Below are 20,895 nucleotides of genomic sequence, written 5' to 3'. Positions count from 1 at the left end.
AAATTGATACTCAACTATTAAACTGTTTAAACGCTCATACATGTACCACCTAAAATGATCATTCTAACCACTGCTGTACCCACTCCCTCTGCTTGCTCCTTCCTATTTTAACCGCCTGGCAAACTCTCTACCTATATTTTAAGGCTATGAATCAAATATCATTTTCTCTGAGAACCCTTTCTGATTATCCCCAGGTAGAAGCAACATCTCCCTCTTCCTGAGCCCCACGACAGTGCTGACATTCTTCAGCAGAGCCCTTATCTGTCCCTGGTTTCTAAAACGGAGGGCGGGACAGAGGAGGAAAGGATGGATGGATGGATGAACGGACGGATGGAGGGATGGGTAGATGGATGGATGAAGAGATGAATGGGCGGATCGATGGACAGAGGGAGGGGTGGGTTCACGGCTGGAGGGAGGGAGGAAGGGACCGAAGGAGGGAGGGATGGGTGAATGGATGGGTGGAGAGGTGGGTGGATGGATGGAGGGATGAAGGCACGGAGAATTGGAGGGTGGAGCGGATGCACAGGTGGAAGGAATGAATGGAGGGAGGGAGGGAGGAGCGGGTGGCGTTGAAACAGCCGGATAAACAGGAGTGTGGCAAGGAGGGGCCACCTTGGTTAGTTATCTGGGATAACTAGGCTCTCAGTGGCAATAGGTATGGTGAGGCTGGAGGGCTGGCAGCTAGCAGGCAGGGGCTCCAGGCGTACTTACCAAGCTTCGCTGCTGCTTTAGCTGCTGCTGCTGCAGCCTGGGGGCCAACCCCTGGGGGAAGAGGAAGGGGAGAGCCTGGAAAGTGTGCCCCGGGATCTCCGGAGCCCGTCTCTTCCAGGCCCAAGAAAACCAACTGGTTCATATCTGGGTGTGGATGTGGGGCATGTAGCAAGCAGAGGCTGGGAGAGCTGCCCCAGCTTCCTGCCTTGCTCCACCAGGGTCCTTCTTTAGACTCAGACCAGGGTCTGGATATATGCTGGCTTTCTGGAGCCTGAGTTATTTGGCTGGTGGAGGGGTGAGGCTCTCCTTACCTGTCCCTGTTGGATACCCAGCCTTGCCCGCGGCACCAGCCACTCCTCCAGGCCCATAGCCTGCGAGAGGAGAGGCTCAGTGGGCATCCGTGCGATCTCACGGTGGCTGCCCCCTCCCCTGCCCTTCAAGGACCAGGCCACCCAGAGCCTCCACCTGTCACCCCCAGCCAGAGTTAAATACAAACATGTGTGGAATGGTTATTCCCATTTTACAGATGAAGAGACTGAGGTTCCGAGAAGAAAACCTGTTTTCTCAAGGCCTGCTGGTAAGTGCAAGGGCCAGGATTGAGAACCAAGCTGTCTTGAGTCCCAGTTCCACGTCCCCCTCCTTCGGGGGCTCCCATTCTGAGACTCCACACCCACCCTACCCCCCAGTTGGTATTCTCCTAGCCCTGGACTGGGGCCATAGCTCCCTTGCCAGAACCCTGCAGCTGGAAGGAGCCAGAAGCCCGTCAGTCTAAGAGGGCCTTACCATAGGGCAGTTTCCCAGTGGTGTAGGGCAGTCCATAGCCACCTGAGGAGATGGAGCGTGGGCTCAGCGGCTGCCCCCTGGCGGCCCCACGCCTCACTGGGCTCCCCGCTACCTGGGCAGGCAGACCTAGTCCCCACACGTACTGAGGCCTGAGGCCTCCTTCTGTCCACCAGGGTCCTGAGGTGCTTCCAGAGGCTCTCAGGAGAGCCAAGGCCTTAGAGGAGGAGAGGGGAGAGGATGCGCCGCTCCAGGGCACAAAGGGATGGCCATTCTTCTACCTGCCATGGCCCCCAAGCCTGAGGGTCTTCCTTAGTCTCTTCCCCAGCAGGAAATAGCTCGTCATCGTGTGGGTGGACTGACATCAGAGTTTTCTTTCCAGTGAATGGTGTTTCTTGCCATCAACACATATGGCTTCCCATCGGGGCTATGGGTCTCTGTGCGTGTGTATGTGTGTGTGGACAGGGATGCATGTGTGTGTGTGGGAGGCCAGCACCTGCAAGATGTTGGTCTGATCCCACTTTCTTTCTTTTTTTAAAAAAATATTTCTTTCTTTATTTGGCTTTGAGGCATCTTGGTTGAGGCATGGAGGATTTTTAGTTGCAGCGTGCAGGCTCTAGTTCCCTGACCGGGGCTTGAACCCGGCCCCCTCCCTGCATTGGGAGTGTGGAGTCCAGCCACTGGACCCACCAGGGAAGTTCGTTCCTCCGCGCTTTCTTATGCTGGTCACCAGAAGTGGGCAAAATTACCCAGGTTTCCTGACTACCCTCTCCAGCCACCCCAAGATACAGGTGGGCAAACAAGTCCCCTCCCAAGCTGACCTCCCAATAGGGAGGCCCAGTGAGTGGTGTCTCTCAAATCCTCTGCCTGCCTTACCTGGCAACTTGGGTGCCTTGATGGGGTATCCCAGCGGGACTCCAGGCTGCTGCACTCCGAAGGGTCCAACTCCTACGGGAACAAGGAAAGCAAAGCAATCAGGCCCCAGCCACGTGGGCCAGAAGCCCCTGCGAAGCCTCCAGCCTCCAGTTCCACTTTCCGCTCAGACTAGAATGAGCTCCCATGGCATCGGAATATGGAAAGCATCCTGCCTAGAGGGCCTTCCTGCTTCTTTATGTCATCAGTCAGCTGAGCAACCCCCAGTGATGGGCCGCTTCCTCCAGGAAGCTGCAGGATGCTCCCCTTCCTGTGGCTTGGGCTACCCTCGGAGACTGCAGCCTTCTTGCCATTTGGCACAGGCTGCTGCATTTTCTGGGCTCCTCTGGGCTGCCAGACAGGAGTTGGGGCAGGGGAAGCAGGCCTGTGATGGATGCCACTTTGTGCGAAGCCAGAGGCCTGGAGCAGTGGGAGTGCTCAGCTCCTCCCAGGGCAGGAATCCCTGCCTGGCTGCCCGCCCACCCCCCCAGGCCTGCCCACCCTCCCTGGTGTGGAGGGACCCAGCCTTGCCTTACCTGGGATGCCAGCAAAAGCTCCGCCCCCAGCTGTAACGACAAGGAGCCATCACTGTGGCTTGGCCACCACGGGCCCAGGGCACCCCGGCTCCGGTGAGGGGAGTGCTGGCCCAAGCCGTGGCCAGTTCTGCCCAGACCTCCCAGCTCATCACAAACACATCAGGGATTTCGCACCACCCATCTGGGCCAGCTGAGCCCAGGTTCCCCACCCCGCTCAACCCAGGACAGAGGGGACTGAGGGTGATCGGAGAGTCCCACATACCTGGGGCCTTGGGCTTGACTCCTGCTCCAGTGGGAACCCCGGGGAGTACCCCTATACCCGGGAACCGAGCTCCTGAGAGGGCAAAGAGGGGGCTGGTGGTGAGGGTGGGGAAGGTGCACCCTGGAAGGGCCAGCCTGGCACTGCACCCACCCTCCGTGACACAGCTGACTTCCTTCGGTGTCAGCTACTGGCATGGCTCATGGCGTGGGCGGAAGGCCCCTCTGGTGGTGACTTCTCTGTCCTGTCTGCCCCAGGGTCAGAAGTTTTAATCCTATTTCCTAGCCCTGTGCTTCTGTTGGCCTGTCTCTTAAACTGGAGTTAATTTCCCATCGCCCTGCCCAGCCTCATCAGAGAAGGCAGGCAGACAAGGGAAGAGGCTGCAGGTCGAGGAGGCCTGTGCCCTCGGCGGAGGGGGGCTCTCGGTGGATGCGATTCACAACCAAACACGAATCCGTCACCTGCTCTGGCTGGGAGGTCTCCAGCGTTCAGCGCTGCCACCTCTCCTTTCTCCCCACACCGGGGCTGGGCCACCATAGCAGGGAGGGGCTCGGCAGGGGCCACGGGGCACCCTCTGCCAGCCAATCCCACCGAGCCAGCCTGAGTCTGGGGTTTTGGGGGAATTCAGGAGGTCACATGTTGCGTAGGGTGGCCAGGCCCTGGCGGGGAAATGAGGTTGAGAGGGCAACTCCAAGGGTCTCCTGCAGGGCGGATGTGCTGGGCGGGCCCCCCTGGTGACTCATGGCATTTGGGAAACAGCTGGCCACCCTGGGGACTCGGTCTGTCCCTGGAGACCCACCGCAGGCTGTGACGTTGGTCTGGGTCTGGGCCTAGGCTTGGGGTTCTGGGGGTGCTGGGGGGAGCTTGCTGGTCTTCCTAGGGGAAAGACAACCAGAGCTATCTTAGGTCTGTGGCCTGAGCTTTAATGCTTAGGGCAACAGTGCCCCTCAAGACTCCGGTGGCCACAGTTTGGGGGAGCTGGGGGCCCCCTGGGAGGCTGCCAGGGGCTGTTCTCCTCGCTCTAGGGTCCCCCTTTTCCTCTTTGCTCTCACCTGCACCTGGAAGCACTCCGCCCGGGTACACACCTGGGAGCCCCACACCTACAGCCAAAAGAAAAACGTGTGAGCAGCAGTCTTGCCTCCAGGAGCCTCTCGTGGTCCTTCCCTTTGCGGCAGCCCCAAGGCTCCCGAGCTAGCCTCCCAGGATCGCCCTGGGGAAGAGCCGGGGACATGTGTGTGGTGGCTGCAGGCCCCCCTCCCACGAGTTCCGGAAGTCATCTGCAGATCCTTCTGTGCGTGGATTTGTCCCGTCTCCTAGAGCCTGTTTACACGACCGGACACGGCCGGCCCAGCCCAACTCGGGGCTAACAGCTTCCAGATGTTCCCTTCCCGCTGTGCGGACTCGGGCCGCCTTCAGTTGAACCTGAAGTCACTTCCTTGAGGGCTCGGTGCAGAGGGACGGGCACCGGATGGGGCTTCACCCCAGCGCTGCTGGGACTGGGTGGGCCCTGCTGCACTGACGCCCTGCTCTGCGCTCAGTGTCCCCATCGGTCACCCGAATGCCTGCCACAGAGCCTGTCTCTCAGGTCTGCTCCAAGGTCCTGGAGGAAGGGCCTGGAAGGACGGCCGGAGTCCCTCGCCCCTGTCTGGGACCTGGCATCACGCTCTGGGCCTGCCTCTGCCCCTTGACCCCTGCCCCGCTGCAGCCAGGCCCTGACCTTCCTGCCCCGGGCGGGGGGGAGCTTGGGAGCTCTTGCCTCTCCCTGACCTCTACCCTCCAGCCCCAGGGACTCCATCCACTGACCTGGCACTTTCCCAGGCTTCACTCCAGCCCCAACTCCGGCTCCAAGTTGAGGCACCACCGCACCTGGAGGGGAAGGGGCCACATCAGAGGGGGCTCCCCTCCTCCCACGACTTCCCCCCGGGACACCCAGGTCTCGTCTCCATACCTGTAGACACTCCTAAGCCGCCAACACCACCAATGCCGCCGACCCCGCCGAGACCAGCAGCACCTGCAGAGACAGAGGCGGGTCACACCAGGAGCCGAGAAAGGCAGCAGGACGCTGGACTGAGGTCTGGCCCCACCTCTGCCTCGCTTTTGAGACATAGCTGGTTGCCTCCCATCGCCCCCAGGAGACTGGAGCTGAGGATCCTGTTCACCTGCCCACCCCCCACCCGACCCAGGAAAGGTTTTTTGCAAGGTGGAGAGCCCACAGAGGCCAGAGGGCTTATGGCACATCCTAAAGGGTAATACTCACCGGCCTTGGCAGCGGCTTTATAGGCTGCAGCAGCGCCAGCCGGGCCACCGGGCACCAGAGCCCCTGGGAAGGCACCTGCGGGAAAAGCCCCGAGCCCTGCAGAGAGGAAGATGGGTGAGCTCCTGCCCCCAGCCCGGCCCTGGCCCACCCCGTCCAGGAGGTACATCTGAGGCTCTTCTGCTCCGTGCAAAGATGTGGCTCGGTTCAATGTCAGAGATGCAGTATGGCCCAGGCTGCTCCGCTCAGCCTGACAAGCTACAGGGATCTTTTGGGGTCAGACTTCCACACCTCCCTCCTTCAGGAAGCCTTCCTGAAGCCCCGCTGAATCAGGTGACTTCTTTGGGCTCCCGGGGCTGCTTCCTTCTAGCTCTTCTTGCTTGCTGCCTGCTAAGTTGCTGCAGTTGTGTCCGACTCTTTGGGACCCCATGGACTGTAGTCCACTGTAGCTCCTCTGTCCACGGGGTCCTCCAGGCAAGAATCCTGGAGTGGGTTGCCATGCCCTTCTCCAGGGGAATCTTCCCGACCCAGGAATCGAATCTGCCTCTGTCTCCTGCACTGGCAGGCGGGTTCTTTACCACTAGTGCCAACCTCGTCAGTATAATAGTGCCAAGACCCAGCTGTCATTCCCGGGGCCCCGGGCAGGTGGTCTTAGCATCACATCCTACACCAGTGCCCAGAACAGGCCTGGTCTGCACCCAAAGGGGCATCTTGCCTGGATGTTAACACTAACCTGCCCCAAGGCCAGGGCCGGCAAGCCCTCCGACACCTGTAGGGAGAAGAACACAGAGCCAGGTGAGGGAAGGCTGGTGTGGGTCATCGTTCCTGGGCCCAGGGTGGGAAGGGACTCGCGGAACCCAGCGATGCTGGGATCTGTGTGTGGCCACTCAGGTCTCTAAGCTGGACTCAAGTTTTCGGTACTTGGCGGCCAATCCTGGTAAGATAGTCACCACTGTTTAGTAACCAACTGCTTTGTGCCATGTGGATGCCGCTGTGTTGATCCCAACCAGACCTCTCAGTTTCCTTAGAAGTCCCGCCAGCTAACGGGGGACCCAGGAGGGCTTTCTCTTGGGGCTGGAGCTGAGCAGAAGCTGCCAGCAAGGCCAGGCCAGGCCCTGCCCTGCTCCCACGTCAGCCCCACCCCAGGCCTTTCTTCGTCTTCCTTGCAGGAGTCCCCTGGTGCAGCCCACGCCCTCTCCCTTGTATCTGGAGCCCTTTTTGTCATCCATCTAGCCTGCTCTGCAGTCTGGGAGCCTCCTTGCCTGCAGACAGATGCTAAAATGTTTATAAAAAGCCAAATGGGTCCCTCTGGCTCTCTCCTTCCCACATCTGGGCTCGATCTCTGCTTTTCTCCCTCCAGGAGACATTCCACGGCTTTGGCCAGGACCGATGGGCAATCAGGTTGGAGTTCACAACCGTGCCGGCTTTGTTTCCAATTATGTGAGAATCTCTCCCACAAGCGCCAGTCCTGGTCACCAGGGTCCCAAGCTCAGAGGCGGCCTCTCTGGGGACCGACCCCAAACAAGCAGGACAGATGAGCCCCGGAGAGTCCACCTGCCTTTCTCTGGGTGTGGTCCCCTGGCCTCAATTCCTACTTATGTGAGTTGGCCCGTCTGAAAGCCAGCCAGGCCCTCTGTGAGATGGGCCTCTGCCTCCGGCCCATCTCCTTTCCGGGCAGGTGTGGTGTGGTCTGGCAGGGCCTGGGGTGTGCCTGGGTTCACTTCCCAGCGCTGCTGGCCCCACCCCGCCCCAGCTCTGTCAGGGGTGTTTCTCTCCAGCCTGGCCTATTTCCTGAGGTCCAGCAGGGCAGCAGACACCCTCTGGCCTTTCCTGACCACAGAGGGGCCGGGAGGAGAGGATGGGGACCGGCCAGGAAGCATGAAGAGGCTGGGTGGGTGGGGTGGGGCAGGTGGCTCTCTGCCCTCTTCCAGTGCTCCCCTCCAGGATCGCCCCTGAGCAGAGTCCCACCCCTGCTCCCCTTCTTCCCTTGGACTTCTCTGGCCCAAATGCCCCCAGGAGTCCAGCCCCTGGAAAGAAGGAGAGAGGGGTGAGGAGGAGAGAGGGGTGAGAATGGCCAAGGTTGGGAGCCCCGAGAGGCCTGGCTTGTCCAACCGTCACTCTCCAGAGTCACTGAGCTCTGGATTTAAATCTTGCTGCCCCACGCTACTCCTTGCATGAAACAGCAAGTCACTTGCCCTTCACTTTCCCTCAGTTTCCCCACGTACAAAAAGGCCGAAGTGTCCCCAACCTTCCTGGGACCACAGGGCTTGTGAGCAGAGAGCATGTTGTGTCTGCAGCCTGTTGGGATGACCGCTGGCTGTCCCCCCCTGCTCTTTCCTGGGCTCTTGGGTGGGTGACTGGCCTTCAGCCGGTGCTGGGGGTGGGGGTGGTGCTGGCTCCCAGCTGCCTGGTCCCCCACTGAGAGCCCAGGCAGGGCCAGCTCACCGAGGCCCACGAGCAGCAGCTGCCAGGCCACCCACCCTCTACTCGCCAAGGGATTAGTTGTTCCCAGGCATGACACTGGCTGCCTGTGCCCAGTTCCATCTCTCCTGGGCATGCCCGGATGTGGGGAGCTGCCCTGTGTTGGGGGGCACTGTGGCCCAATCCATGCCTTTGGAGCCCGGAGACCTAAGGCTGAAAGATAAGCTCTGGGAGGTCATGGAGTCCAGTCCCTTTTCATCAGTCAAGGTCCTGACTTTCCTCTTGGTCTACATCTTCACCCCAAGCTGGAAGTCCTTTTGGAAGTCTACGCTAAATCTTTCATTACTCAAAGCTTCACTTTATCAACTGCGACTGTGTGCAAGTTTCTGTCTTCTCTCTGGTGTTTCATCACCACCGACCGTGCGTCCCCGGCTGGCAACGGGATCAACCAGTCCCTCCTCTAGCTCTGCAGTCACGACTTCCTCCATTTGGGTCTTCCCAGATACGTGCGATCCTAATTCCACACCCTTGCTTATCTAGCCTTTCCTCTGTTCTCTCTCCACCATCAAAGACCCTTTTAAGATCACTCACTCCTCTGAGAAGATAGGAAACAGGTTCTGGTGGGATAAGCAGTGGATCCCAAAGGGCTCCCAGCCCTGCAGACTCCTACAGACCCCGATAAACCCCTTGCCCAGGCCTCCTGCCCTCCTGTGTCTCTCTCTCTTTTGCCTGGCCCCAGCCCTAGAGTTTCACAACCCAGATGGGGTTGCAGGGAAGGGGAATCTGGGTCTTGTAGATTCATTTGCACTTGAATCATCGAACATTGTTGTGGGGGGGGTGGATTTCGTAAGAGCTGTTGGACATGCAAACTGTCCTGGAGTCTCAGGCTTCAAAGCCAGGGAGACACGGAGTGGGGTGGGGTGTGGGGGCGGGTGGGGGGAAAGGCTATATCTCGTGTTGATCAGATCATAAATCCAGACGGAGACACCCCTTCCTCCACCTGCTCCTTATCCACCAGGACTTCCTGGAGGAACCCGCCCTCCCTCTTTCCTTGGCGAGGGGGGTGTGGTGTGTTCTCTGGAGCTTAGTGGACCTAGCGGTGGATTGGAGCCCTGTGGGCCAGGACACAGCCAACCACATCTTACTGGAAAACTCCATGGTTGGAGCACAGCTGAAAGGGGCCTGGGATCAGGAAGGAAGCTCATCTGGGGTCAGGGTCAGGGTGCAGCCTAGGGTTAGGTGCAGGGCTTTGATCTGGGGTCAAAGCTCAGCCTGGGGTCAGGATAAGGGCTCAGAATGGATCATCAGAGTCAAGGATAACCAAGATCTTGGCCTGGAGTAAGAGAGGGCTTCGTTTGAGAGTCAGGGATCATTCAGGCAGAGGCTGGGGTCCAATTATCTGTGTCTGAGCCCAGAGTGACATTCACAGGCTTGGCGGCCACTGGAGCATCAGTTCTGACCTTTGACCCCAGCACCAGGGCTGTTTTCTGGGATCTGGTGCAGAGGGGATTCTCGGGGGGCACAGAGGCTTGGGCAGAGTCGGTGCTGGACACCCCACCTTCAGGGAGGACTGTAAGTTGCCTCTAGCCTCCTGACCCTGGAAGCCCCGGAGCTCGGTCCTAGCCTGGTCCTGGGAGGCGTTGACTAGAGGGGAGGGTCCATCAACCACCTCACTCCCTCCTCCCATCCACAGGCCCGGTTCAGGGGTCTGTGGCCCCTTCTCTCCCCTGCCCCCTCAGTGCTCAAAGGCTGTAGTGCTTACCTGGCTTAGCTGGTTTGACTCCAGGGCCCAGTGCTACAGAGGGAAGGAGGGAAGAGATGGTTGTTAATGGGGAGTCCTAGCCCACCTGTCCCACTACGATCCCCACAGGGCACTGTGGGGTCTCACTGTGGGGCCAGGAATGGTCCTCCCCTGTGTACAAGGAGCTGCTGGGAGCCCAGCACCTAGATGCCTGGGTGGCGGGCCCAGGTCCCTTCCTGACCTGGAGTTTCCCCCTCTCTCACTGTTTATCAGGCCTCTGAAGGGGGTGATGGTTCCCACTCAGCTGGATTTGCATGGATATTACTAAGGATCAAAAGAAATACTAAAGAAGGCAGGGGCCCCCAGGGAGAAGAGACTGGGGGCAAGGGCTTAGGGGGCTGGGGGATATAGTTTTTAGAAAAGTCCCTCTCCACTAGATGCTCAGTCTGGGAAAAGAGGGACCCCTTAATGCCTGAGTTTTCTGAGGTTGGAGGTCCAAGGATATGTGTGGATTAGGCTGAGACCCAGACCCCATTAGCGAGGAGCCAACTTTGGTGTTTGAACTCACCTCCTACTCCCAGGCCTCCAAGACCAGCCCCTGTGTCAGCAGGATAGAGAGAGAGAGGGAAAGCCATCAAGGTCCCTGCCAAGAAGCCATCCACTGACCCATGGTCAAATCCATTGCTGCCTAGCCACGTGATCTTGGGCAAGCCTTGAGCTGTGTGAGCCTCTGTTTCCTCATCTGTCTCATCTGGCAAAAGTCTCCTGCCTCTGTGTGTGCCTGGGAATGTGCTGGTGGCTTCTCTCACCTCCACATGAGTTCTGAACGCTCAAACCCTTTTATTTTTTATTTTTATTTTTGCCATACTGTGCGGTATGAGGGGTCTCAGTCCCCTGGACCTGGAACCCATGCCTCCTGTAGTGAAAGCGTGGTTTCTAAACCACTGGACCACCAGGGAAGTCCTTTAAACACTTTTTAAGTATTGAAAATATTATCTGTGATTTTTCAATCTACGTTAAAACATCAAGCTTTTTTTCTAAATTAAAGGAAGAGATTGCCTCCCCCTCTATCCCCGCCCCCTCCTCCCGCCCACAACCCTGGCCATGCCATTGAGCTAACATTCTGCCCTTTTTTTTTTCTCTTGAGGCGGGGCTAATCTTCATCTGCACCTTGTTCTTGCTTTTATATTGTTTTTACTTGAAAATCACTTGACCGTAAGAGAGCATATTCATACTTTTTAGTAGTTGTATAACCTTAGTTTACTTAATCACACCCTCCTGTCAAGCGGGTTTCTTGTTTTGCATTTTTGCTAGTAACATTCCTATGAACCTTGGGGCAGATGGCTTTTTTTTTTTTTCTCTCTCTTCTTTTCAATGATTTCCTTTGAATGGATTTCCAAGAGTGGGGTTAATGGTTCGAAGACTAACAGCAGAGGATGGGTGAGGCGGCCACTTTCCTACCGTTTTGCAAGCACTGAGTTTCATCTTTTAGAAAATTTATGCTCAGTAGTTGTAGAACAGCATCATGTAAACTGCTTTTTAATATAGGAGTGACTGATGAGTCCTCTGCGGTGGGCATGCCAATGTTTTTTCCTTTTTAAATGTCCAAATGTCTGTCTCTTGCAAATTTAATCAGCATCTGTCTTACCTGGGCACGTGCAAATTTCATGTACATTACCTGGGAAGAAGACACCTCCAGGAACTCCACCAGGAACAACTCCTGGGACCCCTGGAAGGAAGGAGGCAGAGTCCCCCATGAGCCAGAATGAATAAAAGCGTAATGATAAAAGATAGTCTTAGTGAGTCTTAGTGAAGTCGCTCAGTCGTGTCCGACTCTTTGTGACCCCATGGACTGTAGCCTACCAGGCTCCTCTGTCCATGGGATTTTCCAGGCAATAGTCCTAGAGTGGATTGCCATTTCCTTCTCCAGGGGATCTTCCCAACCCAGGGATTGAACCTGGGTCTCCCGCATTGTAGACAGACGCTTTATCGTCTGAGCCACCAGGGAAGTCTAAAGTCTAAGATAAAAGATAGGGATGATGGCAATAATCCTGTGTGTCTACAAAGTAACCAGTGTCGCCCAAGCACGTTATATTTCCAAAGCATTTTCTCTTTCCTGCTCCTCAAAATGGCCCAGTGAGTTTGGAAGGGCAGGGATTATTAACTTCAATTTAACAGATGTGAATTCAGGCTCAGAGATGTTAAGACACGGGCCGGGGGTCACACAGCTGCAAATAGATGTAGGCTGGATTCAAAGCCAGGCCACTCCTCTGAGCATAATGGCTCGCGCTGTGTTACCTGGGGAAGGCCTGGCCAGGGACTGGGTCTGAGCGCCTTTGGCCACGTCTCTCCAGTCCTGAGCGGCATGGGCAAGACCCAGCATCGTGGGAGAGCAGGCCTGGGCCGTGACAGCAAGAGGTAAGGAAACGCGGCTGCTGCCAGCCGAGGCCCAGCCATTCCCACACTGATAGGAAAGCGTGAGGTCAGCGTCCTTAGCCGCTGGGCAGCAGAGCTTGGGTGGGGCTCTGGCTGTCTGACACAGAGCTGTCTAAGGAGGCGCGGGGGCCCAGAGGGGGACACCATGAATGAGCAAAGTGAATAGTTTCCTAAGGAAAAGCTAATTCACTGGCTGGGCCAAAGGGGCCGCCTGCCCAGCCCGGATCACGAGTTCAGTCCCCACGGACCCGTGAAGCTCTCACAGGGGAACGCTGGGAGGCCGGGCCCCAGACCCAGCCTGTGTGTAGTCATGGCAACAGACAATCCTGGTGCAGACCAGGCCCTGACTCCACCACCACTGAATGGCCCCTTGACAAGCCACCTTGCCGGTGCCCCAGCCTGAGCCCCGGCACCACCCAGCTGAACATGGCTGAATGGATGGGGTGAGGGGAGAGTATAGGGCAGCTTCCCAGCATGCCCAGCAGACATCTGGCCTCTGTGGCCTGGCTGTGCTACACAGCTGGGCCTGCTGGCCCCAGGGCCTGGTCAGCCTCAGCCACGGCCCAGCAGGGTGGAGGATGCCAAGCTGTCATGGTCACCCTGTGCCAAAGCCCCGGCGCCACCCGCCCCTCCCCCCCACCCCCCGCTGCCGCCCCAGGCACTGTGATCCAGGCCTGGAGTGTCTAAGTAATCTGCTCAGAGCCTCGAGGGGCTCAGAGCGGTGGCCCAGGAGGCTGGGCCTGCTGGGAATGGGCGCTCGGGCCCTGTCATCGACTGCCAAGCGCACACATGGCCCTTTGATGCCTTCTCTGGCTCGGGCTTCCAGCTCTGAGCACTGGCTCGTGTGCCTTTCCCTGCCTGGCCTCTCTCCCTCCTCCCCTTCCTTCCCCTCTCCCTCCTCTCCCCTCTCCCCTCTGCTCTCTGGCTCCAGAGTCATGGGGCGGGGGGTGGGGGAGGTGGGGGGGTGGGCGGCTGCAAGAACAATGTGGTGGGCGGAGGGAGCAAAGGGCTCAGGACAGACCCATCTGGTCTGTAATCCCGGCCGTGCCAACTTCTTACCATCTGTGTGACCTCAGGCAAGTCACTTAACCTCTCTGAACTTCAGTTTCCTTTGTAGAAACGTGGGGCTAATAACTTCTGCCTTGCCAGGTTGCTGCGGAGTTGTCAAAGAGTTCCAGAGACCTGCCCTGGGCCTGGCGCTTGCTCCGTAATTGCTCCAAAATAAATTAATTAATTAATGACTGACACTTTGTTTCTGCTTCACAGTACATGGCCTGGGGCCAGGGAGACATAGGTCTCAATAAAGGATGGGTGAATTTGGTGGAGGGGAGCCAAGGAAGTTGCCTGGAGGTCTGGTCTGACCTCTTCCATCCCCACCTCAGGTCTGGTCTCCCCACCCATCTGAGGTCTCCCCACCTCAGGCTGGTCTGGTTGAACACCCAGTTCCTCTCCTGGGGTTCTGTTCTCCCCACAGCGCAGGGGCCAGGCCCATCCTGGGATTGGCCAGCTCCTCTTCTGCTTTCACTCTCCCCAGGGCCTACCCAGCTCTCCCCAGCTCTCTCTTCTCCCTACTCTCCACCTCCATGATTCAGAGCCCAACAGTGTCTGCCAAACTCCATGCCTGAACCATGACGGCCCGCAGAGCCAAAGGTTTTGATCCCCGTTCTGCACTGAGGAAACGGAGAAGCCTTAGTGGGCGTAAAGGATCCCCGCCGGGCCCCTCTTTGAGTACAGGAGAGGGGAGAACAGAATAAGACTGGTGGTGATCAAAGGTTTTTGAAAAGGCAGCGGTCTCCTCTCCTGCCCCTCATGCGAAGGGTCATCCTGCTTCCCACCTCCCCTCCTTGGCCTGAGCTGTTCCTCCTGCCAGGAATGCCCTTTCCTCTCTCCAAGTCCTACCCTTCCACAAGACTGGGCTCTGCTTCTCCCCCCTGCCGTCTCTGAGCCTGTGGTTCCCACTGCTCAGCTGCCCAAAGCAGTTGGCCTGGAGCACACTTGTCTTGTTTTATGTGGGTTTGGCTTGTTTCACCGGCTAGACCAGGGTGGAACTTGTCTCTTGCATCTTAGAATCATGGTCCTAGACTCTCAGGGATCATAACATTCTTTTGGCCTGGGTTGAAATTCCTCTGCGAACATCCTGTGTTTCTGCTTGCACGCCTCCAGTGACAGGCAAATCACCACCTCCTGATGCTATCAGCTCTACCGACAGAGAGATCTCCCTCCTACTGAGATAGAATCTGCTCCTCTGTCTCTCCAGTTCTGCCCCCTAGAGCCCCAAAGACCGAGGCTCACCTCCCATCCACAGAAGCCCCTCAAACATTTAATTTTCTTTCAAGATTTAACTCAAATGTCACCTCTGCCATGAAGCCTTCTTGGATTTCCTCTGCACCACCCTCTCTCCCAGGCTTGTCGGCTTCCTCCGTTACTGCATCTCTGTTTACACATGGGCTGCCTCCCCATTAGACAAAACGTGGCGTGAGTAGCAAGAGAAAAATTAAACCTTATAAATGTGTATGAATTACAAAGGTTGATATTAGTTCACACTAGCACATCTCCAGTAAGAGAATATATGGTTTTTAAAATTTGCATTCCCATAGTCCTCTTGATGCATTATTTGCAACGTGACATTGCTGGAGCCACCCACCGGCCCTAGGAGATATGCTGGGCAAGGATGCTTCTCCCTATTTTACAGCCAGGGAAACCATCCATGAACCAGAGAGATGAAATGCCTGGCCAGGTACCCAGAGCTGACCCCAGTCACACACAGGGCCTTCTGCGTGGGCACTGGGCTCCAGGTTCAAAGACCTGGGAGACGGCTGTTTGGGAGCAAGCAGAGGGCCAGCGGGCCTTGGCAGGGGACTTTGCCAATTCCAAGTCCAGGGGGGCCGGCCTGGGGAGCAGATAAGACCACACGAAGCTGTTTGTTGTTTGCTTGGAGAAAGGCTGCCAAAGGCTTTTCAAAAACAATCCGCCCTTCAGTGACTGAGTCTGTCCCCTCCCTCCCCTCGGGCATGCCTGCCTTCCTGCCTCGGCCCCAGCAAACTCAGAGAGCAGCATCAACCCCTAAACTGGGGGTCCGAGGCCCTGGAGGCCCCTCAGAGTCACCTGGGCAGAGGCTTTAACAAGACCTACACGTCTGGGTCCCTCCTCAGACCAAGTAAAGCAAGAATTTTGGGGTGAGACCCCATGTCAGAATGGTTTCAAGTTCCAATAGGCTGAAAAAAAATCCCTGTTTCAAAACCATCTTCAGTTCCAAAATCAGAAAAACGAAAATGAAAAACCACCCAAAGCTAAAATGATAAAATTTCTGGGGGTTTGGGGCAGCTGGTCCCAATTATAACTGATTTAATTTCTCTCTCTCTTTAAATGGCAAGGGAGTCTGGGGCAAATGATCTTCAAAGCTACTTTTGACCCATCTTAAATGGGTCCAGACAACCCTTCCATCGCAGAGCCTTCCTGGGTTGTCCCGTTTTTGTCTCCACTGGCAACATGGTTCTTTGGGACTAGGGGACCCATAAGGGTGACATCCTTCAGGATAGCCGGGCAGGTGTGAGAGTGTGTGTGCTTGTGTGAGCCTGTGTATGTGCGAGGGGGCCCCTCCTTTGGGAGGCTCTGGGCACAAACCCCAGAAGAACGCATCAGTTCACACACCCCTTATTTGGACCCGGCTACTCTACCACCCGGGACAGAGCTGAGATTTATGTTTGCAAAAAAAGAACAGGGCCAGCGAAGCATTTAACCCGGTCATTGAGGGTGCATTCTTCTTAGGGCAGGCCCACCCTGGAGTACTCAGGCCCAGGCCTGCCCCTTCCCAAATGCCGCTTGGAACCTGGCCCCCACCTCCCTCATCCTTTAGCCCAGGGACGAGCTGGCTGGTACTCACCCCCTGGTGCTGCCTTAGCCTGTCTCAGCCTCAATCTCCCTGTTTGTGGAGTGTAGATAAAAATTCTCTACTCTCAGGGTTCTTGCGGAGGCTAGGTGTCATATGCTCTAGCGAGGAGCTGTCTCTGGGAAGACAGGTGTTCAGGGGCCAGACTCCAGGGAGGAGGTTCAGATGGGACCCAAGCTGCCATCTCAGGCCCGGGGACGGCTGCTCCCCTGGGATGGTCTCTCTGGCCCCCGTGGGACCCCACCTGATGCTGTGCCAGCATCCCTCGGCTTTGTCCAGACTTGGGAGCTGACCTCTGTGCAGGAAGCCCCTGCTCCCAGCGGTCCTGCCCCGCCGGTCAATCTCACGGAAACAGCTGCTGCCTCTGCCCAGCTCCTGCTCCTGCCCTCTGGCCTGGCCCTGCTCCAGCAGTGGCCCCCCCATCCTGACACTGGCCCCCACTGGTTCTCACGGCAAAGAGGACTCTCCTGGAAACCAGACCCCACCCAGGCTACCCCACCAAAGGTTCAGGAGCCTGCCTGCACCTCTCTCTCCCCACGGCCAGGAGCACCTTCAAGGGACGGGGGGGGGACCACTCCCAGAGTCCCCCCCAAGGTACGTAGCAGCCTGGAGAGGGACGTCCTCCAGGACCACCGCAGGGAACATGTCAGGTGGCCCGGGAGTGCCCCCAGGTTCATGCAAGCCCCCAGCACTCAGGCCTCTCCCTTTGCCAGGAGACGGATATCTTCCCCAGCTTCCTTGTCCTCGCTGGTGTTCCATAGCACACACACTCGCACGCACACACTCACACGCACGCACATGCTCAATGACAAAGCACACCCAGTGACATACCTAGACACCAGATCGCCTCTGGGGACGCGCCTGTTGGGTGGCAGACTTTTGCACATGCTAACAGGCACTTTCACATATCCTATGAATATATCCTATAACATGCTTCCCTCCAACACACACACACACACTCTCACACACGCATATGCACAGTGACAAACCACACCCAGTGACACACCTGGACACCAGATCGCCTCTGTGTACATGCCTGTTGGGTGGCAGACTTCTGCACATGCTAACAGGCACTTTCATATATCCTATAACACCCCTCCTTCTAACACACACACACACTCACACACAAACACACACACCTGTCCAGGGATGAACCTGTGAACATTCATCCCCTCGCAGAAACCTCCTCCTTTATCTGATGACACGATTGGACATATACAGACCATGCACACCTGTACAAGAGCATGTAACACACTCGTGCACACACGCATACTTACACACATGCTCAGAAGCCCCAGCCTTTCTCACCAGGGACAGACCACAGCGGCAGCTTTCCAACCCGCAACCCTGTAATCAACTTAACCCTGACATCACCCAGAGCGGGTCCCGACTTCCCAGGGGACGAGGAACCTGCCGAGGTCAGAGAGCTCACTGCTGCAGAGCTGGCCTCCAGCTCAGGCCCCCTGTCCCCGGGGCACGTGTGCACAGCCACTGGTCCACAGGTGTGCAAACCGCTGGTGCTCACAGACCCGACGGGACCTCGCCGGCCCTTCCCCAGCGTGCTCGGGACCCCCATCCTGGGAGAGCCCCCCAGGACAAAGCAAGGTTCATCCACTCTGTCGGGGCAGCAGAAGCCGGCGCTGATCTGGGACCATCACCATTCTGAGTCTCGGGGCGAACGTATGACAGGTTTCTGCTCCGCACGGCTGGCTCCCAGGAGGGGTGGTTCCGAGGGTCCAGTGGCTGAGGGGCTCCTGCCTGGGAGCCCCCTGGAGGGTGCTGGGAGGGCAGGGCGCCCTCTCGTCGGTCGGTCCAGCCACCTGAGCGGGTGGCTCAAGGGCTGCGGGCCCTTCGGGGAAACAGGGGGAGGCCTACCTCCGGGCTGCGAGGGCTGGAGGATGCACAGCAGGAGCAGGAGGACTCCGGGCCGCCGAGCCGCAGCCGTCAGACCCGCCATCTCGGGGAGAAATGCCCCAGCCCGCTCTCTGCGCCTCGTTTTATCCCCAAAGCGTAATTGCTGCCTCGTCGGCTGCGAGGGAAGGAGGGAGGGAGAGAGGGCGGGCGGGAGGGCGGGAGAAGGGGGAGGCCTCGGGGAGGGGGCCACGGGGAGGGGGCAATTACGAAAGGCCGGCTCGCAAGCCTCCCAGGCTGGGTCTGACTGGACTGGACTGTGGGCTCTTTTTTTTTTTTTCCCTTAAAACACACGCGCGCACATACACACGCGCACACACACACACACACAGTTTCCCCCCATCTCTCTCCCGCTTTCCCTCTGCGGCTGTTCTTTCGCTGCTGGCCCTGTTCCCGCCAGAAAGTGCGAGGGGGGCCTCTGCCAGGACAGCCCTCGGGAGAGGAAGCAGGAGGGAGGGCCCTGCAGCCCGGCCAAAAATCCGGCCCCAGCCAAGGCCTGAGTGGCCAGGCCCCCGCCCCTCCGGCTGGGCCCCGGGCCCAGTGTGGGGACACAGGCCAGCTGTCCTGCGCCTCTGCCCCCCCCCACCCCGGCCCTCCAGACTCCCTCACCACTCCCAGACCCAGCCAGACAGGCCAAAGCTGGGAAGGGGGCTGGGGTCTGGGGTCCATCCAGGCCAGGGTCTGGAGAGGTCAAGGGACAGTGGGCAGAATGGCTGGGAAGGTGAGACTGTGTTGCTGCTGCCCCCGTGGGGCATCTGGGTGCAGGGAAGGAGACCCTGATGCCCTGCAGGGCTCCATTCTCTGTGGGTTAAGGTCACAGCCTCCTGCCTGAGGGTGGGGAGCAGGTGATGGGTTGGTCTAGGATCCAGGTCTGCAGAGGCCAGGTGGCTGCGGGCAGTATGGCTTGGGGGTTGAGACCCTGTTGGTGTCATTCCCTGGGGCATCAGGGGGTCACATTGGAGACTCTGATACATCAAGGGGCTCCATCTGTCATGGATGAAGATATAGCCCCCTGCAGTTTATGTGGGCCACGGTGTCTGGTTAAGGTCAGGCTGGATCCCCAGGTGCCCTGCAGAGAACCAGAGGACAAGGGAGCCCACTCAGACTGATAAGTGGCCCAACATCCCCCACCTTTATCACTTGGCCCCCACCTGTCCCAATGCCGAGCATCCCTAGAACCCAAACCAGACCTGGTAGCCCTCAGACTACCAGGTCTCTCCTTGCCCCAGGAGAATGCCTGGGGCTGACGTTCCTCTGGCGGCCAGGAGGGGGAGGCCCTGCGCTGAAGCAACTGGGACCAGCATTTCCAGAAGGACTTGGGTTGTCCTTGCCTGACTGCGGGATCGGAACCCTGGGGATTGAGGGGGTGAGATGGGGTGGGAAACGAGGGGGTCATGCCTCCCCACCTAAGTGGGGAAAAAATTTGGGGGCCAGAGGATAGGAGAGGGAGACGGGTACCTGACTTCATCCCAGCTTACGACGGGGAAAAGTCAAGGCCATGAGGTCTGAGAGCTTTTCCCTGCACCCAGAGGGAGGATAAGAGGAGAACACAGTCATAAGTCCGAGGACAGGAGTTAAAGGACCCCTCCTCCAGCCAGGAGCACGGAGGCAGTCGGCAGGGCCAGCGGGGGAGGCCGGGATGGCAGGGGCCAGAGGCCAGGCATTGGGCTTGGTGGGACCTAGGACTAAAATTCTGGCTTGAGCACTTTCTATCAGGGTAACCTCTTCAAAGGACTTCGGTTTTCTCATCTGTCATATGGTGATAAATACTCCTGCCTGGGAGGTTATCGCAAAGATGAGTGAGATGAGGTCATATATTTCTGTACCGTGTCTGCAGTTCCGAAATGCTCTGTCCTCTGGTCTTAGCTCCAGTGCTGCTGCTGTTAGCATTAGTTCTGCAAGCCCCACTCCTGGTAACTATTAGACTTGGCTCTCTGCTGGGTCACCCTGGGACCCTGGGCTCTCCCCTTCCTCTCTCTGCGCTCAGGCAGTGGCTGCTCCCGGAGTTTGGAAGGGGGTGGGCGTGCATGCTAGAAGAACTGTCTTGAAGCTGTGCATGCACAGTTAAGTGTACAGCTCTTACTTCCTGTGTGTGTTATTTGGGGGTCCTTTTGTGGGGGCGTCGCTGATGAGATGAGGAGCCCAAGCCAGCCCTTGTTGTTGAGGGTAGGGGGTGCTCAGGGTTAGGGGCTGAGGCTCGGGGCCTGAGATGTGCCTGCTGGGGGAAGGGAGGGGAAGCCAGGGGGTAGGGTGGATCTGAGTGCCTGCCCCGTCCTGGGGAGGGGAAAGGACAAGGGTACTGGGGAGAAACTGGGCCCCATTCCTCTCAGGGCAGTGACGTGGGCAGGAACTGGCTTTCAGACTTGCAAACCGCAGTCTGCTCAGAGTCTTTATTAATTCCAGGACTGGGAGGGAGGCTGGAGCCAGCGGGAGAGGACTTGCTGCGGGGGTAGTGGTGGGGGGGTCCAGGAGAGGTGTGGGGGTGCCTGCAGGGTATGACTTGAGGCTGCCAGACCCAGCCTCTCCCCTGTGTCCTGTCCCCCACCTGCATCCCTGAGTCCCCCCTTTTCCTTAGCATCCTGTATCACAGCAGCTCCATGAACTCATATCCCACAGGCTTTCTGTACACCTCCAAAGAATCAAACCCAGTAGACTGATTATCCAGTGCCACTTAGTCCAATGCATTCAAGGCATAATGTAAGAACTGGGGGTCACAGTGATAGACCAACATTCATTCATTCAAGAAACACAAAGGTCCTGAATTGCTCTCTGCCCACCTGCCTGCATAGCTGTACAGATAAGCAATGTAAAAAAAAAAAGAAAGAAAATGTCAAACTTCCTGGGGCACCAAATGTTGCAGGGGCTTGGCTTTACTGTTACCACCGACACGTGTTACCCACCCACTTGGTCCAGAGCATCCAGGAGAGTCATTGATGGGCCACCAGCCTCTCCAGACCTTTAGGAAGGACAGAGCCCCAGCCTCCATTTGGCTCTCAGTCATGGCTGTGCTCAGAAACCCTCAGAAAAAGCCTCTCAGACAAAGCC

The 20,895-nt window shown here is 57.7% G+C and overlaps 1 protein-coding gene across 15 annotated transcripts in view; it reads right to left on the bottom strand.

The window, feature by feature from the left end:
- Positions 1-18,003, bottom strand: part of ELN (elastin) — a 32,864-nt gene extending 14,861 nt beyond the window's left edge. For 4 of the 15 annotated variants that reach the window (XM_044936320.2, XM_044936318.2, XM_044936312.2 and 1 more), the window contains exons 1-16: positions 17,815-17,954; positions 14,405-14,498; positions 11,293-11,343; positions 10,183-10,212; positions 9,636-9,668; positions 6,186-6,221; positions 5,456-5,551; positions 5,147-5,209; positions 5,002-5,064; positions 4,251-4,298; positions 3,202-3,273; positions 2,940-2,969; positions 2,368-2,439; positions 1,495-1,536; positions 1,023-1,082; positions 712-762 (exon numbers count right to left, since the gene is read on the bottom strand). In XM_044936320.2, coding sequence (XP_044792255.1) covers positions 712-762; positions 1,023-1,082; positions 1,495-1,536; positions 2,368-2,439; positions 2,940-2,969; positions 3,202-3,273; positions 4,251-4,298; positions 5,002-5,064; positions 5,147-5,209; positions 5,456-5,551; positions 6,186-6,221; positions 9,636-9,668; positions 10,183-10,212; positions 11,293-11,343; positions 14,405-14,495 — 838 coding nt within the window. In that variant the 5' untranslated portion in view covers positions 14,496-14,498; positions 17,815-17,954. Of the gene's footprint in view, positions 1-711; positions 763-1,022; positions 1,083-1,494; positions 1,537-2,367; positions 2,440-2,939; positions 2,970-3,201; positions 3,274-4,250; positions 4,299-5,001; positions 5,065-5,146; positions 5,210-5,455; positions 5,552-6,185; positions 6,222-9,635; positions 9,669-10,182; positions 10,213-11,292; positions 11,344-14,404; positions 14,499-17,814 lie in introns of all 15 variants that reach the window. The other 11 variants (XM_044936324.2, XM_044936323.2, XM_044936325.2 and 8 more) reach the window with 8 other exon arrangements.
- Positions 18,004-20,895: the final 2,892 nt, after the last annotated feature.

Source organism: Bubalus bubalis, chromosome 24 (genome assembly GCF_019923935.1).
Source record: "Bubalus bubalis isolate 160015118507 breed Murrah chromosome 24, NDDB_SH_1, whole genome shotgun sequence".
Taxonomy (NCBI): Eukaryota; Metazoa; Chordata; class Mammalia; order Artiodactyla; family Bovidae; genus Bubalus; species Bubalus bubalis.
This window is presented reverse-complemented; position numbering and strand designations above follow the sequence as displayed.